Source organism: Lontra canadensis, unplaced genomic scaffold (assembly GCF_010015895.1).
Source record: "Lontra canadensis isolate GAN:19392208 unplaced genomic scaffold, GSC_riverotter_1.0 scaffold22, whole genome shotgun sequence".
Classification (NCBI taxonomy): Eukaryota; Metazoa; Chordata; class Mammalia; order Carnivora; family Mustelidae; genus Lontra; species Lontra canadensis.
The window spans coordinates 5,722,209-5,740,599 of NW_022631016.1; the positions used below are offsets into that span (position 1 = coordinate 5,722,209).

The 18,391-nt window shown below is 49.1% G+C and overlaps 1 protein-coding gene across 3 annotated transcripts in view; it reads left to right on the top strand.

The window, feature by feature from the left end:
* The window catches only part of ADCY2 (adenylate cyclase 2), a 401,584-nt gene that overhangs the window by 376,559 nt on the left and 6,634 nt on the right, over positions 1 to 18,391 (top strand). For 2 of the 3 annotated variants that reach the window (XM_032861855.1, XM_032861854.1), the window contains exons 21-23: positions 1,222 to 1,368; positions 2,956 to 3,063; positions 15,940 to 16,054. In XM_032861855.1, the coding sequence (XP_032717746.1) occupies positions 1,222 to 1,368; positions 2,956 to 3,063; positions 15,940 to 16,054 (370 nt within the window). Of the gene's footprint in view, positions 1 to 1,221; positions 1,369 to 2,955; positions 3,064 to 15,939; positions 16,055 to 18,391 lie in introns of those variants that run through there. The other variant, XM_032861856.1, reaches the window with a different exon arrangement.

The window sequence follows — 18,391 nt, forward strand, 5'->3', positions numbered from 1 at the left end:
ATTATGAGGCAGGAGCAGAAGGCATTGCAGGGCAGTCGGCCCTGAGAACAGGAAGCCAGCGTAAGTCTAGCTTTTTCAGGAAGTCATTGTGACCTTCCTGGGTCGCCATTGTCCTGACGTGTTTGTTAAGAGACCTCAGTGGGAGAAGAACGGTTCTTCTGAGAGGCTCTTGTGAGAGCCCTTTACAGGGCTGTTGAAGTTGCGGTCTCCCGGGGTGCCCCAGAGAGCAGAGCTCACCATAACAGCCATGCGGAGTCCATTCCCTCCCCCTGCCAGGCGCACAGGAAGTCCTGGCCACCTGCATTCTTTCTCCACTTTGAGGTCAGTCATCTTGTTTAGCAGAACACTCCTCATGGTCCCTGGTGGAGGGGATATTTCCCGTGCTGCACTGCGCCCACCATGGCACCTGGCCTTCCTGCCAGTGTCGTGTCACCTGTGGGCCCTGATGAGCCAGTGCCAGTGGGAGGACAGCTCCTCACCGAGGATCAGCCTCTGTGCCTATATAACAACCCCCCCTTTCTGAACATGTCACTGAACTTGAAGGTTGTATGTTGAAAACATTATGAAAACACCTTAAAATTATATTGACAAGACATTGTAATTTTATTCATGTCTATGGATAAAGAACCATGAAGCTCTTTCTACTTAAAAACAGAGGGCTATGTTGAGTAAATAGTGTTGGTGTTCGATTCTGTATGAGTAAGGAACCTGGGGAGTTTCACTGGATCTTTCTGGTGTCATTGAGAAGTACCTTGATGGGTTCCATCTGCTCCTTTCAGGAGACACTAAAGATAAAATGCATAAATGCAAAGGGTGTCATTTTAAGCATCACAAGTCATTGTAGGCCAATAGAGTAGTTTGGGAGATCATTTTGTTTGCCTTCAGTTGCTTAAAGGTCACCTCTTTTACTAAGTCAGAAGTCTGTGATATCTTGTCATGGTCCGAGTGGGGATGGCAGAAGGGATTCTACCGGAAGGACTCCTCCAATGAGCTGATAGAGCAGTGGGAACAGAGGACTCGGAACCTGCCTCCTGTTCCTTAGAACCCTTCACCGGGCACCAACGGCCGCGGTCTGGAATGTGCTTGGGGCTGGTGTGGGGGAGGTGGAGTGGGACACTGGGCGATTTCTTCACCAGTTCTAACATAGAGAAACACTTGCCTTAAGAGTGTGTTTGTTGAAAGGGTTTCCTAGTGCTCAGCACCTCCTTTTCTCCTGGGCAGGACTTATACCACCAGTCCTATGACTGTGTCTGTGTCATGTTTGCCTCTATTCCGGATTTCAAAGAATTCTACACGGAATCAGATGTGAACAAGGAGGGCTTGGAATGCCTTCGGCTCCTGAATGAGATCATCGCCGACTTCGACGATGTACGTACTGGAGAATTACCCTTGACGGGGAGGGGTAGCCCCCGTCCCACACTGTGGCATTCTTGTGGCCATTGCAGTGGAAGTTAGTCCAGTCTTGTGGCATATCTTGAAATACGTCTTTGGGTGTAATTTTTGCTGGCTGGCTAAGAATGAAAGCCTTTTGCTCTCTTATGGTCCTTGACTAATTTTGGAGAGAGAAATATGGTTTTTTTGTGAGATAGTATGATCCCCAGGTACAAGTACCAAAATCAATATCAATAAAATGTCTTTCCAGTGTGCTCATGAATTTTCTCAAAAGGCTTGAGCTCCAAGGAAAATGCTTGCTTATCTCTTGATATAAAAAGAGATAATGAATGTATTTATCATAGTAGATTATTGGCATATCTATCTCAGCATACTCCAAGGTCAGATATCAGCTTGAATTGTGCAGGGATGATATGCTTTATTATTGAAAAAGCAGTCTGTATGAGGGATAATGTATCTTAGAAGGGACAAAGTATATGCTTCAGAAATTGAAATAGGTGTCATTTTTTCAATTTCCAGTATTCTGGAAGAATAATGTGTTTCTAGAAAATAATGTGTTTTGTTTTCTGGTAAGAACAAACACACTTGTGGTTTTAAGGATGTTGCTACATCATTCTTACAGATATCAAGCAAAATATAGCAAAATTGACATACATGAACATAGGTTCATCAGGATCCATGGAACTTTGAAATACAGTGATGAAATTACTGATGTGATATGATGGTTTCGGGCCAACCTTCTAAATGTCTTGTGTGACCTGTACATTTTTCTGTACCCACCATTATGACTATGAGGTTGACTCAAGACTTAATGGTGAAGTCATGGCAAGTAGAGATTCCCACTGGTATGCCCAAAAGCCAGACTGCCAAAAAAGGGTCAAGATGTTCCCAGTCCACAGTTGGTCCCATTGTCCTCCTGAGCAGAGGCAGACAGCATCTTTCAGAGTTTCCTTCCTTTCCTCTCTCTACCCCTTCTCTTTCCTACAGCTTCTGCTCCTATTTTTACCTATTCTCCAACCCACCACAAGTCCTAATGTACTTGGATGGGGAGGAGGCCACTAGGAAGCTGGTAACTGATACCAGAAACTCGGACAAGAAATATTCAGGTCAGAGCTAATGAGGGGAGACATTCTAGATCATTCTTCCCCTTACATCTAGAGCTCAGAGGAAAAAGCCAGTTCTCAGCATTATAATTGGTCATAAATCACCCTCCCCATGCACAGAAGACCTCCCCCACTGAATCATGTTTGTGCTAAGCCTTTCAAACACAGTGTTGGGAAATTTATTCGAGGCCATGCACCGTAATTTATCCTAGTTTCTTCACTAGCAGATTTTAAAAGCTAATTCATGTTAATTGGAAGTAAAACATTATACTGCATTTCCGTCCAAGGACACTGTCTTAAGGAGCATATAAAGTGTTCTTTCTCAACCAAGCCCAAGGTCAAAGTGTGAGTAAGCAGTGGTTGAAATAAGTTGTATTTCCAAAACCGTGAACTAGAGTTTGAGACTGTCTTTAGAAAGTGCACCCAGTTAAATCACTGAATGCTTGTCTTTGCTTCCCAGCTGCTGTCCAAGCCGAAATTCAGTGGAGTTGAAAAGATCAAGACCATTGGCAGCACGTACATGGCAGCAACGGGTCTGAGCGCCGTGCCCAGCCAGGAGCACGCCCAGGTACAGACCTATCGGCCCCCCAATAGCACATAGAGCCTCAGCTCCACCCATAGACCCTCCCTGGGGCCCAAAGGGCCATGTGCTGACTCAGAAACTGTACTGTGCGTTCAACCTAAACCTCAGTGATCAAGACCTAATGAGAAAAAGAGATTCCAGAGGCTTCTCAGGATCTGTTCACAGAAGTCCTTTCTCTGGTCAGCAGGGGTAGGAAAAAACAACCCGTCTGGCAGCTGCTTGATACCAGATAAATATACAACAACGGGTAGAAGATCAGAGCTGTTTATTTTAGGATGACTCATTAAAGATGGCTCCTGGACTTTTGATTAAAACTGATGTGGTCCAAAACCACGCTGACCACTGAGAAATTTGGTTGAGAAGGTGGTTTGGGCAAAATTGAGTATCTTCATTCAATTAACTATAGTTTTGAGGGGGTTTTCTGTTATGTTATGTTTTGTTTCTGTGTGTGTGTGTGTGTGTGTGTGTGTGTGTGTGTGTATAGATATGCTGTGTAGCTTGTGGTTCAGTAAACAAGAACCCCCTCCCTTTTAGGACAGTGGGCTCCCTGATGGCTCCAGGACAGGTTTGCTGTGGAGACAGAGGTGGTGGGTGCAACTCAGAGGAACAGAACTTAGCAGAGCACAGCTTGCTGGAGGCAGGCCGAGTCCTCCCAAGAAAAGAAGGGCTGAGCCCATCTGCTCTGCTCCCTCCCCCACAACCCCCTCCCACAGACTGGATGGGGCCAGAGAGGGACAGAGAAACAGCAGCATTCTGAACAGAGCTCCCTCTGCTCCTTTCCCTCAGTATTCATGGGCAGAGGCTGGAACGTGAACCATCTGACTGACTGGTAATGCTAACAGTTTCCCAACTTATTCCATTTGCTCTTCTCCTTGGGTGTTTGCTTCCAGATTATTATTTTTTTAATAGGTAGGCATTACTTTAGTAATAAGGAAAAGTAAAATTAAAAAATAATATAAAATATAAATAACATGAAATATAAAATATTAATATATATTATATAATGATACATAAAATAATATATAATGTTAAAAAGTAAAAAAGTAAAATAAACGAGCAATAAATGAAACCTTAGAAGACTCTTACCTTGGGTTCTGAGTAGCGCCTTCCCAAGCCATCTTGGTGTCAGAGGCAAATGGAGAAAAGCTTAGCTCCACATACATGGTATTGTATACTTTTAATAATTAAATTTTTATTGACAGGACATTATATTATTGGAAAATTATAAGATAGAGGTATGAAAATGTATAACTTTTTAAAATATTTTATTTATCTATTTGAGAGGGAGAGAGCACAAACAGGCAGAGCAGCAGGCGGGGGAGGAGAAGCTGAGCAGGGAGCCCTTCACGGGGCTCGATCCCAGGACCCTGGGATCATGATCTGAGCCGAAAGCAGACACTGAAATGACTGAGCCACGCAGGCGCCCAGACATTATCTTGAATTACCTTAATTATACCAAACACAGAACTGATGATCATTTTATTTTCCTGGCGATAATGGAAGCAAACTTATACTTTTTGAGCACCTTTGATGTTATGGGAAAAGTTAAGCTTTAAAAAGTAACATAAAATCTTACCTACAGGAAGGGACCTTCTCCTCTCGCCTGAGGCCGTGAGGTGTTGGGCACTTACTGTCTTAGTCAGCGAGGGCCGCCGTAAGAGACCACGACCGGCGGAGGGGCTCAAAGAGCAGACGTGGCCTGCCTCGTGGCTCTGGAGTCTGCAAGCCCCGCATCGCGATCCTGCAGGATATGGGGCTGGCGAACTCCCTCTTCCTGCTGGTAGACGGTCCCCTTCTGACTGTCCTCGCAGGGCAGAGACAGAGAGAAAGAGATCTTGGGGAGAGGGTTTTAAGTCTTCAAGATAGGAATTTTGGCAGGAAACAATTCGTTCCACATATTTACCTTTATTTCAAGTTTTGATATTTTAGTTCATTCTGGATTTTTCTGCATTCATTTTTATTTTCAAACTATTGCATGAGGAGGTCATTTATCCTGATTGTTGAGCTTTTTGCCACCTCCTGAAAATTCTGTGCCTAAAGGGGGGTCCCCCATTCACGTCACCTCATCCCAACCCTGTTCCATGAGGCCTCGCAGGCCAGTCTGCCCTGGTGAGCCTTTTAGGGTCTGTGACCTGACTGCACCCACTCCAGACCTTAGGTCACCAACAGACCTTAGGTCCCCTTTGGTAGAGGCTCAGAGTGGAGATTCTCAGAGAAGCTGCTGCGTGAAAACCCATTCAGCACTGGGGGCGTGGGGGGGGGCGCGTCCCCCCTCATCCCCTAAAGCCGAACATGTCGTGCTCTGCCTCCCCCGGACGCTGGCTCTCCAGGGTCTCTCCCTTCTCTCAGGCACACTGTGTGGCCGAGAGTCCTTACTCTGCACGTCCCCTCCTCTCTCACGAGCCCCGACACCATAAATCCCACTCTTGAACACCAGGAAGCACTTCCACATTCCAGAACCCAAGTCGGGTCGTGTGCCCTGCACACTTACTCTCGGAGTCCTGTCTGCGGCCTCTGGTCGAGCCGGTGGTCACCTCCACCTAGAAGCCCTTCCTCCTTAGCTTCCGGTCCGTCGCTGGGCTGCCTGCTGCCTGGGGTCTCTCTCTCGCGGACCCTGACACCTCCTCTCTGTCAAGGGCCTCCCCTAATAATCGATCCGTGATCCATCCCCTCTGCATAGTCAGCCCCTGCCAGCCCCATCATCGCCATCCTGACATGGGGCCAGGCCTGCGTGTCCAGGTCTCCATGGGGGGCCGGTCTCCCACACCCTCATCTTCTGAGGTGGTATCCCCCCCCGAGATTCCCCAGCAGGGGGCGCTGTGCACAGCGATGACCTGGGTTTGTCCCCTGGGTTTGACCTGGGTTTGTCCCGTGCCCACCTTCCTGCTCAGGACGGCACTTGGCTTCCTTCCCTGTTTCACGGACCTGCTCCTGCTGATGGAAAGAAACCCTCTGCTTTTTCCCCGTGACGTTTGTGAACTTACTGAAATAGCTCCTGGGTCTGCTTTAAATAAGCCTAACAGATCCCCCGCTACCACCCATGTCCTAGATGGAGGAGAAACTGAGGCACAGCAGAGCAGTAACGGGCCCAAGGGCACAGAGAGAACAAGTGGTGACAGAGCAGGGCCGTCCGCTCCGGGCAGGGCTCCCCTGCTGCTCCGGAGCCCTGGGTCCCTCGGCTCCTTCTCCGCACGCCCCCCCCCCCACGTTCACGGCTGCGCACCGAGGTCCATTCTGAACCCCTCAGTCTCTGCGGCCCCCTGCCTGACCTTGACGTCCCTTCCCTGCCCCGCAGGCCCCATCCCTCCTGCCCTCATCCACCACCGGCCCTAAACCGGCCTTCTCAGCTCCCCGCGAGCTGCTTCCTGCTTCTTCCCAGGCCCCACTCTGTCCTAAGTGTCGATGGACCGCGTGGTGGTACGGAAAGAGCGTGACTTTCCCATGAGACCGCTCGTGACTTCCTACAATAGCTAAGCTATCTGCACCCCCCCAGTTTCCTCACATAAAATGGGGAGCAGGCCCGTTTCATACACAGAATACTGTGTGGCCAGAGCAGGTGGTACAGCTGACAGCTGTATGACAGTTGTGACTCGAACTCTGCTCTGCACAAGGCTGCCATTGCTGCCTCCACAGAACGGTTAGAAGGGTTTGGGACATAAATGCGGTAGGATATGCCGTCAGGTCCATGCGGCCGTTTACTCAGTGTGAGCTGTTTTTATGCAGGGCACTTAATTAGAACTCAGTAAGGTCATCCTAGAAACACTTTGAACTGCAGATCAGGCCTTCTGCAAGGAAAGTGCATGACGTTTGGCCGGGGTGAGGGACGTATCACATGTGATACATATCAATGTGGATATTTTATTTTTCTAAGAAATGAACGTTCTCTTATGCCTTTTGTAACCTGCCTGTAACCTGTCTTTCTAGTTCTAAGCCAAGAAAAAAACCCTTTCTCTTCATTCTTTAGCCAAATATTTAGTTTGACAACAAAAGACATTCAATTTGCAAAATGTATCAGGTTGATCAAGGATTAAGGTGCTTTTCTTAAATCCAAGAAGAGGCAAAGTTACCTGGATAAGAGCCATGTGAAATTTAGCTCGTGTTCCTCAGGTCCCCCTGTTTCCTCCCCGTGCCAGCCGCACAGGGACCCGCACAGACACAGCAGCCTGTCCGCACCTGGCCAGAGCACGGCTCTTGTGTCTGCCTTTGTTTTGCTTCGTTCGTATTTTTAAATGAAACAGTGCACTCTCTGCTTAAGCTTGAAGACGACGTGACTCAGTAGTTGGTTGCCTTATGCATGACCACTGACTGTTGTTCTCGAAGGAAGCAGGTGCTTGTCAGAAAGTGAAGTGTTAGACTGAGAATAGGCCGGCGTTCTAACCCCACTCATCCCTCCACGAACGTGTGCCTGAGAAACACATGAGCTGTGAGCGAAGCGGGGGACCCTTCCCTTCACTGCCAGGACCTCCCCCCCAATCTGCTTCCAGGCCGCACAGCTGCAAAGCCTCCTGCTTGCTCCTGCCATGGCCTTCACCCCGGAAGTGCTGAGAGTACATCGTGGTTACAAGTATGCTTTTCTTGACTTACAGGGTATTAGAATTAGAAAAAGGACATTTCACTTAAAAAAAAAAAAAAAAAAAAGATCATTTCCAAATTCTCCTGACAATTGGTAGCTTATCTACCTGATCCTCATCCCTGATGACAATAGTCAGCAACTGGGACATAGAAGCAGCTGCTTCACTGAGGCCCGGCGTGCTCTCCGCACCCGCCACACCACTCCATGCGGCCTCCTTCCCTCCGCTGCATCCTGGGCCCTCACCGCTCCTCCTCCGAGGTTCGAGGGCCTGGATCCCAGAGGAAGTCCATCCTGCACGCCCTAGTCAAGGATCGGGCTTTCTCTGGTCTTAGCCATTATGTATATCGTTCTGATCTTTTTCAAATATTATTAAGAACTTAGATAAGTTGAGGGGCGCCTGGGTGGCTCATTCAGTTAGACGTCTGCCTTCAGCTCAGGTCATGATCCCAAGGCCCTGGGATCGAGTCCCACATCGGGCTCCTTGCTCGGCAGGGAGCCTGCTTCTCCCTCTCCCTCTGCCTGCCGCTCCCCCTGCTTGTGCTCTTTCTCTCTGTCTCGAATAAATAAATAAAACCTTAAAAAAAAAAAAAGAACTTAGATAAGTTGAACCCAAAATACAGGAATGAACTTTCATTCAAATTCCTGCTTTGATTATATTCCTGCTGTAGTAAGCCAGACCTCCAGCTCTCCTTCTCGGTCTCAAGTAGATTGAGACCTGTGGCCAGCAGTGCTTTGAAAAGAATCAATTTGTAGTACTAGAAAACATAGGCAGGGGGAGAAGCAGAGAGGGGTGCCTGGAAGCTCTTACTCTCTTCCATGGTAGGGGGACTACCATTTTATAAAGCATTTGTCATCTTATTCTCTTTTTAATTATTTTTTTTTAATTTTTTAACTTCATTTTATTTTTTCAGTGTTCCAAGATTCTTTGTTTATGCACCACACCCAGTGGTCCATGCAATCCGTGCCCTCCTTAATACCCACCACCAAGTTCACCCAAAGCCCTACCCCCCTCACCTCCAAAACCCTCAGTTTGTTTCTCAGAGTCCACGTCCTCTCATGCTTCATCTCCCCCTCCAGTTTCTCCCAATTCACTTCTCCTTTCCTTCTCCTAATGTCCTCCGTGTTATTCCTTATGTTCCACAAGTAAGTAAAACCACATGATAATCAAAACCACCAAAATTAACAAGACAGTAAACCACGTGTGTTGGAGAGGATGTGGGGAAAGGGGAACCCTCTTCCACTGTTGGTGGGAATGCAAGTTGGTGCAGCCACTTTGGAAAACAGTGTGGAGATTCCTTAAGAAATTAAAAATAGAGCTTCCCTAGGACCCTGCAATTGTACTACTGGGTATTTACCCCAAAGATACAGATGTAGTGAAAAGAAGGGCCATCTGTACCCCAATGTTCATAGCAGCAATGGCCACGGTCGCCAAACTGTGGAAAGAACCAAGATGCCCTTCAATGGACGAATGGATAAGGAAGATGTGGTCCATATACACTATGGAGTACGATGCCTCCACCAGAAAGGATGAACACCCAACTTTTGTAGCAACATGGACGGGACTGGAGGAGATTATGCTGAGTGAAATCAGTCAAGCAAAGAGAGTTTTTTAAATTAATCTATTGAATTATTTATTTATATAAAAATTAACCTAATTTTTAAAACTTTTAAAAGTAAAGGTAGTAGTTTATTTTATTTGTTGTATCCACACAAATGCACCAGCCGACCCAGGGTTGTAGCTTGAGGACAGTTACTAACACCGCCTTTTGCCACATCTGGGTCTTGCCGAGTTCGCCCTATAGAGACACCACTGTCCGCGAGCACAAACGTTTCTCCGATATTCGGCTCCCCCCGTCCTCCAGATCAGATCCCAGGCTCCTGGGGATCCACCCGGGAGACCCCTGTACTGGCTCACCCAGTGTGTTAGGGACACTGAGCTGCCAGCAAAGCAATGAGCAATAAGCATTTTCCTTCTGCCTTCACAGAATCGGGTTAATGGCTCCGTCTTTGGCTCGGTGGGTTTAGATTTTATTTAGCTGGTGGGACATCTGGCAGATGTTTCCTTTCCCCACTGTGGTGGGTGACAGCTACTTGCTGATGACCAACCCCTCTGGAGCCGCCCTCCGGAGTTTACAGTCTGGCAAGGGCACGTGTGCAACCAATCTCAGTGCTGGGTTCCATGCAATACTGGAGGCCAACTCCGCCATCCCAGGCCGCCCTAACAAACGGCCAGAGGCTGGGTGACAACATTTATTTCTCACAGTTCTGGAAGCTGGTATAGCCAAGACCAAGGCAGCAGCAGATCAGGCGTCTGGTGGGGACCTTCCTGCTGGTTTGCTGTTGGCTGTCTTCTGGCTGTGTGTCACGTGGTGGAAGGCAGGGAGAGGAAGCAAGCTGTCCCCAGCCCCTCCTCGTAAGGGCACTAATCCCATCATAAGGGCCCCCCCATGTGACCTCGGCACCGCCCAGAGGCCCCACCTCCTAATCCATCACACCGGGGCTCAGGCTTCAACATAAGAATTTTGAGGGGACACATTCAGTCCATAGTGGAGGGACTCTGCAAAACTGACTGGGGAAGGGGTGCCTGGGTGGCCCAGTGGGTTAAAGCCTCTGCCGTCGGCTCAGGTCATGGTCCCAGGGTCCTGGGATCCAGCCCTGCAACAGGCTTTCTGCTCGGCAGGGAGCCTGCTTCCCTTCCTCTCTCTCTCTGCCTGCCTCTCTGCCTACCTGTGATCTCTGTCTGTCAAATAAATAAATAAAATCTTAAAAAAAAAAAATTGACTGGGGAAGAAGTGAGGGGTCACTCTGAGACATTCTGCCGCGGTATCACTGTAGCTCAAGCACCCGTCGAAACCAATAACCATCGTCTCCTTTACTAGAAAAGGAGAAAATAGTTTGGGTCTCTGCTCTGTATTTTTGTACAAACATCAGCTCCCATGATGTGTTGTAAGTAGAGAGAAATGTCTTCCCACCTTCATGCTGCTGACAGGAAACTGAAGACTGGAAGAAACAAAACCATTGCTCTTCACGAAATATACTGAGAATGTCAAAGACTCCGGGATGTCAGACGCTCGGTCATTGTCAAAGCCGTACATCTCTGTAGGATGCTTACTGTGTGCATAGGGAGAAAGTTCTAACCTGGGGCACGAGACAGTTTCTGACTGACATTTTCCTCCTAGATGCTTTTCTCGTCAAGCAGAGCGACATGCTTCTCTAAACCATCATAAAAGAAAGGAAATAAATCCTGAGCCCCAGGGATACAGCCTGAATTCACTTAACCGCTTCATTTCACCCTGCCCACAACCCTGGGAGACAGGCAGTTATTGTCCCATCACAGATGAGGACACCGACGCCCAGAGAAGTTATGTGACTCGGCCAAGGCCACACAGCTGATGGTTATAGGACCTGGGGCTGAACCCAAGGTTGCCGGACCCAAAGGTATCAGCAGTTATTTGGGGGAACGTCCTGCCTTCAGACAAGCAGTTACGGTCAGAGTGTTAACGCTGGTCCTGGGAAAATAAAGGAAGAAGTGAGTGGCAGGAGTGAGCCCATGGGAGGCAGACTTAGGAGCTGAGGGCTGGGCGGGGAGAGGGGCGGCCGCACAGAAGGCCAAGCTGCCAGCATCTCCGGCTTCTGATACAGGGATCTGCGATCGATGACGCCATTAGCAGAGCAGGAGAGTCAAGAGTGAGAGCTGTCCTTTTGGGAGATGAAATAATAGTATTAGTTTTGGACACACAGTTTGGGTGTGCACTAGGGTAGCCAAGTACAGCTCCAGCCAACCGCATGGCTAGTTCCAGGGCCATTGACCAGCCGTTCCTGGGGAAAGCTCCCCACCAGATGAGTATCTCTCAGACTCATCATCCAACCCTCCCGCCACCATTTACCAGCAAGACGATCAAGGAAAACCGCTTACCTGTTTGTCAACCTGTTTGTGCAGATTTCACGTAAACCTGTCACTGAGGAAGCTCACAAAAATGAATGTGATGCGAAAGTTTTAAAATTAATAAACTAAAATGGAAGGAAAGTCAAAGATGCAACACAAAGATGAAGATGGGACACAAAATACAAACAGCCAAGGTCCCGCCACAGTCTAGAGGCGCTCAAGGAGGGCGGCAACATGGCAGCTTAGATGAGACCTGGAGTCAGACGCCCGGTTTGCCACTTATGCCAGTTTTTAACCATCCAGGGTCTCTCTTTCCCCATCTGCATAACGGAGATAAAGAGATAAAGAGATAAAGTCCTTCATGGGACTCCCTGTGAGGATTAAATACACAAATGCAACAATATTGCTCACAATTATTCAGAAATTTCCAGCAGCCAGCACAGTACCTACGTGTCCCAGTGCTCATAGGGACAATCGTGTCACTCATTCATTAATATATCTGAAAACCAGGCCTCGGGTATAAGCTCTCAGAACCATGACAATGGCTCCACGGTGAACGGTGTGCTTGGTAACTAACTTCCTCTTAGGAAATGGTTTAAAACGTGAGGGTGGGGTGGCGGGATGCTTCCAGAACATTGTGTAATGTGCATTTTAATAAACTATGTTCCCTGTAAAGTGAGATTGGTGGAAAAGAGTGAGAGCCCACCTGAATCCAAGTTCAGGAGATTTGGATGGCCTAGCAGTCAGGCCGTTTTCCCCAAATATGTGTTTATGCCTAGGAGTTCTGGTTAACACTGGGAAGCTATGAGTCCCAGGTACCTGACACTCGGGTGGTCAGAGCCACCACATGAGAGCCCATCTCCAGCCTGTGATGATCAGCTCACGTGGGAGGGAGCAGACTTTCCCTTTAGAGAATGCAAGGTCTCATCAAGCTCTCCCAGGGGAGGGCCACCTGGGTGGCTCAGTGGGTTAAAGCCTCTGCCTTCAGCTCAGGTCATGATCCCAGGGTCCTGGGGCTTTCTGCTCAGCAGGGAGCCTGCTTCCTCCTCTCTCTCTCTCTGCCTGCCTCTCTGCCTGCTTGTGTTCTCTGTCAAATAAATAAATAAAATATTTTAAAAAAAAAATCTCCCAGGGGAGAAAGCTCCTAGACAGTCATTCTGACGCTTCAGCAGCAGACAGATGCCCCCACAGCAGGTGCTCCGTGAGTATTTGATGGGTGGGAGACGGGCGAGGAGAAAAGAGAGGTCTAGAGAGGAAGCGTGTGTGAACTTCAGCCTAAAGCATTAGCACGGTGTTTACGGTCACTTGGGTCATACAATGACCACGATAAACATACATGTGCTTTAAGCGGCGTTCCTGGCTGGTGGAATTTCCAAAGCAAACAGCTTCCAAGATGTGTTCTGGGGTACGGAATGCATCTCCTTGCCGTGTCACTGGAAGTCACTTATATATTTGGAGACATCTAAGAGAAATCATTTTGATCGTGGGAGAAAGAGCTGCTTGATACTGTCATCAAATATTTATCAAAAGCTCAGTTATAAGGATTTTTTGAAATGAACTGAGCTCTGAGCATAAAGACTGAGCGCCATTTTTTTTGAGGACTTACTAAGCCCAAATGAGTTATCGACATTGGATTTAAACCCTCTCCCAGGACTTGGTCTCTTTGTTCATCACCGAGGTCATGGAAACCTCCAGCTTAAGCCCACTGCGTGAAAACAGATCGGGTCATAATTCCTCGGCGAGGGAAGCTTGTTTGCTGCGCCGCGGTTCGGTGGCAGCAACCCATGTCACCCCCCCGCCCCTGCAAATCTGTGCTCCTTGCTGGGACAGTGATGGTGTTAGCGACACGGGATTCTGCCTGTTGACTTCGAGCTGTTGAGTTCGTGCTCCCTGTTCAGGGCATGTCTCCGGAGGACTGCGTGAACCTCCAAATCACGCCTCCCCCGGGGGTCATGAGACAGGAGGCACTGGGGGCACTGAAGGAAGGACCGCGTCCTCGCCGACATCCGCTAACCGTCCGTTCCCCAGTTCTGGCTGCTGAAGTTGTTTGCATTTCCTCGCACATTTGAAGTTGAGGATTTATGGTGCCAGTAACGTTTTATTGGTCTTTCTCTAGAAGGACAGAATTCATGTGAGGAGAGGAAGAACGTTCTCTCTGAACCAGGAATGGACGCCTCTTTCCTGCTCACGTTCGGATGATCGAGCACAGTGGTCTCGGGTGGGGGTGGGGAGGTTTGCCCCCGAGGGGACATCGGGCAACATCTTTTGGGTTGTCATTCCTGGAAGGCAGCCGTACTGTCACTGCTGGCCTCTGTGGACAGAGTCCCCCAGGACAAGGAATGACCCGGCCCAGGTGTCAGCAGTGCCCACGGCAACAGACCCGCCCAGTGCTACCCTTCCCGACTCCCGTCGCTGAAACACTGTGGACTCATGGAATAACTCTGCTGCCGTTTTCCTTTCTCCTCTGGCCTTGGTTTTCCCCACCTCCCTGTCACCTCGAATATGCTACGTCCACTGCCTCCGCCGTCCCGCTCCCTCATCCCTACTGAGAGCCTCAGTGCTGGTTTTTTTATCTCCGCCCTGCGTGGGGGGCGCCCCCCTCCCCGTTCACCAGGGACCTCCCCTTTGAACTTCTGGAGAGCTCTCTCCATCTCTGACTGAGCTCCCCTGGGGCCCAGAGGATCCAGCACTTGTCCTGGAAGTCACCATGTGAGCTCCACAAAGGCCCACCTCTCCTGCTTTTATCTCAGGGATTCCCAGTGTCCTTCCTGGTTTCCTCCTCTGTCCCCAGCCGAGTGAGGCCCACCCCCCATCCCTGCTTGAATATCCCGTGTGTTCTTCTTCCCTTGGAGCCCTCTCCCACTTCAGGGGTATGTGAATGGCCCCTCCTGGACATAGGGCCCCCCTCCCAGTGAGCATCCCTTAGCCTTGACCTCCCCCCAAATCTTGACGATGCTCTTGGTTCCTCCCAGACATTTCCTCTTGGCTCCGCGCCAGGCAGTGTAAGCGCAGTCCCTCGATGACCAGGCATCGGGTGCTGCCCCTGGACCACACACTGCCATGCTGGGGAGACACCAGGTAACAGAAGACAGTCTCTGCTCTTGGGGAGCTCACAGACTAGTGACAGACATGAAAAATGCGCTGATTCTCATGCCGAGACGGATGCCTGGGAACCACGAGCCCCAGATGCTGGGCAGGCCCAGCGGACGGGGCTGCGTCTACATGTCACCCCACATTCTGATGCCCCCAATCAGTATTGGGGCAGCGGGAAACTTCAGGACATGGAATACATCTTATGAATTATATATGTATGCTAACAGAGAGTCTGTGTTTAAATATAACCAAAAATAGAAATGTTAGAAAGATGATCTCAAAAAGGAATTACGAACATAATTGTTAGAAATTCATTGTGAATGTAAATTAGTAACAAATATAAGTTAATAGCAAGTAGGAATAGAAATTCCCACTTACCTTCATTGGAAACCTTGAACTTGTCCTTTCCTTCAGCTCTATATGCGTGATGTGTGATGACCATTCCTCAAGGGATGAGAAGTCGCCCGGGACAGGGAGGCAGGGAGTCGTCACCCTGTGTTAGTCGGCTAGGGTTCTGCCGTCACAGAGCACCACAGACTGGAGGCTTAAGCAACAAAAATCTGTTGTCTCCCAGTTCTGCAGACTGGAGGTCAGAGGCCGAGGCACTGATGGGGTTGGTTTCTTCGGAGGCCTCTATCCTCGCTGTGTAAACACCCTCTTCCCCCTGTGTCTTTGTGGGGTCCTCTCATGTGTCTGTGTCTCAGTCTCCTTTTTCGAAGGACACCTGTCATACTGGATAAGTCATACCAATGACCCAATTTAATCTTAATCCCCTCTTTAATGACAGAGGTAAAAATCTCCAAATACAAATTCTGAGGTATTGGAGGTTATGAATTTGGGGGGACACAGAGCACTCCTCTCCTATCAGGGCAAAAGGAAGATGTGGTGTCTCCAGAACCGGAGGGAGCTGTGGCTGGTGTGGAGTGGGGAAGCGGAGGAATGGACCCCAGCCCTCTCCCCTGCACCCCCCGACCTTCCCTGGCCCCTCGCATTGGTCAGTCCCACAGGAGGCCCCAGCCCAGTGGAGAAGGCGGGGAGATGGGTGCGGGAGGCAGCGGGGATCCAAGAGCCAGCTCTCCTCACAGTCTTCTGTCTGGGAGTCTGTCTGGGAGTCTGTCTGGGTGCTCTGTGTCTCCTAGGTCTCAGGTCTCCCACGGCCACAGAAATGAATGGGGGCACAAGGCCTCCTCGTGCAGGGGTAAACCCCACAGGACTGGGGCATTCTTCCTGACGGGAGCCCCGCCTTGCGACCCAGAGACCGTCTTCTGGCCCCTTGAGCTCTAACCCGCCCTGTGCTGCTTCCGTCCAGGAGCCCGAGCGGCAGTACATGCACATCGGCACCATGGTGGAGTTCGCCTTCGCGCTGGTGGCGAAGCTGGACGCCATCAACAAGCACTCCTTCAACGACTTCAAGCTGCGTGTCGGTACGTGCTGGGACCATCCCACAGCTGTGGGTGCGGCTTGGCGGGGGGACGGGCTGGGGAGGGTCCTGGGAGAGCCATGCCCTGCGTCTGAGGGGCAGGAGGACTGGATGGGGAGGGGGGGCGGGAGGCTCAGGGAAGTGAGGAGCCCCTGAGACACTTTTGTACAAACTAGAAAACAAAACAGCCTTTGGCAGGAGCCCGGCTGTGAGCGCTGTGTTAGGTCCTCCCGCTGGATTCCAGCCGCACTGCCGCACCCGTGCGGCCCGGGTCCCTCTGCAAGCCCCGTGCGCGGCCTTACTCCGGCGGCACAGCATCGACTGTAAACCACCCCATTAGTTTAGGGACCCCTGCCAATGAAATCAGCACCTGCCATGGGCTGGGAGATGCATCCAGGCTTGGAGATCCAAAACTCTTATTTATATTTAAATATCTAAATATATTTAATATATCTAATAACATTTAATATAGTTTAATATACTTATATATAAATATGTATTTTAATATATTTATATATTTTATAATGTAATTCTAATTTTATTGTGATATAAAAATGTAAAAATATATATATGTATGTATATATATACATACATATATATATTTTTTTTTTAAGGCATCTTAGAATTGTTGAAATATACATCCCTGGTGGTCACAACCTCCAAGAACCCTAAACATGTGTCCCAGGTTCTGAAATACCCACAGCTTTTCTGATTGGATATTCAAGCCAACTTTCTCTAAAAGTATTTCTTTAAAATTCTTTAAAATACTTAAATTCTTTCTAATTTCTTCTAAAGTTTTCTTGTAAGTTCTTCCCTTACTTTAAGTTGACTCATGAGCATGTTTCACGCTTACTTGCCTTTTTCAAATGTCTATACACATAAAAAGTGTGCTTTGAGCCCTCAGCGCAGTGCACAGCTCCTTCTGAAAGCCAGTCCACATACGAGTAGGTCTCATAATAAATTCCACCGGAATGGCTTTTCATTTCTTTTGCATACAGATTTTCACTTTTAAAAAAATCCCAATATTTAGAGCGATTTTCTTCCTTTGCTGTGCGTATGTGCTGAATTTTAAAACCCGGGCGTATTTACGGGTCTGTAGCTAAAGGTGTCCTCTAGCTGCTCGTCTGTGCTGTTAACTGTCCGCGTCTGGACGCCTTTTCCTTCCGACTTCCTCACCTGCGGGCCCAGCTGGGCTCGGTGAGGCCCTGCCTTCCCCAGCGGTGAGCAGGGCCGGGCAAGTGGGGGCTGCCCAACGGCCCGCTGACCAAGTCGATGTGGAGGCGTCTCCTTGACCCTAGAGCCTCCTGATTGTTTTGACAGCTGAGAGAATGAGCTCTTCAAACATCAAAGTGCTCTCATAAAAAGAAAAATTAAAAAAAAAATCTATTACCTGGGGGCATGACGGCTCTGTTGAGAAGCATTTACAGACAAAACAGCACCACCCTTCCCTGCAGGGTGAGATGCGGACAGCTGTTCACTGCGTTACATCCCAAAAAAGCAGTTTTCTTGGTCTAGACCATAACCGCATTTTCCAAATTAAGTAATGGAACTGAACCTCTTCGGCAGGAATTTGTTGAGTGTTTACTTTACTCTGCTTATCGAATGACAAATAGTATCTGTACACTCACTCCTCGCACCAGTTTTTGGAGATTTCCGAGGAAGCCTAAACTCCGTGTTTCACAGGCCTCCGGGCTGCCTTTCCCCAGCCCTGGGCCTCACTCTGGGGGCGGCTTGGCTGCACTTGGCTGCGTGGCGCCATCCAGTGGCCATTCGCGGTAGGAACTCGGGAGAGTAATATTTCCCCCAAAAATGATACAAATAAGAAGAGATGAATTCGCTCCTCGAGTCCTTTTCTGCAGGGCAAGCTACAGAATCAGTCCGTTACTGGGGACCAAGATTCAAGCACATCCCTGCACTAAGTAGACTGACCCCGTGCCAGGAATCAACCCAGGCTCTCCCCCATCTCCCAGCCCCCCCAGGCGCTGACCAAGCAGGACTCAGCAGCCAGCAGAAAAGCTAACGGTAGAGGGGTTCAAGAGCACCAGCCAGCAGCTAGAATAAATTATTTGGGGTGTCTAAAGCAGAGTGTGAGCTTTATTGTGTACTCGGCAAAAGCAGAATTTCTTGCTCACTTCTCGCATACCTTCAAAGATTCTGTGGAACTGTGTTCATAGAACGGTGTTCTACTCTGCTTCCTGCCCACCTCTCCACTGCAAAGAGGAAGCTTGGCCTTGGGTCTGTAACCAAGGGTAATACGCTAAGCAGTTCAGGAGTGGGAGATGGGATAGCTCAGAAACACCCTCCTTAATCGATGCAAGGTGACCCCGCAGGGAGGCGGGGG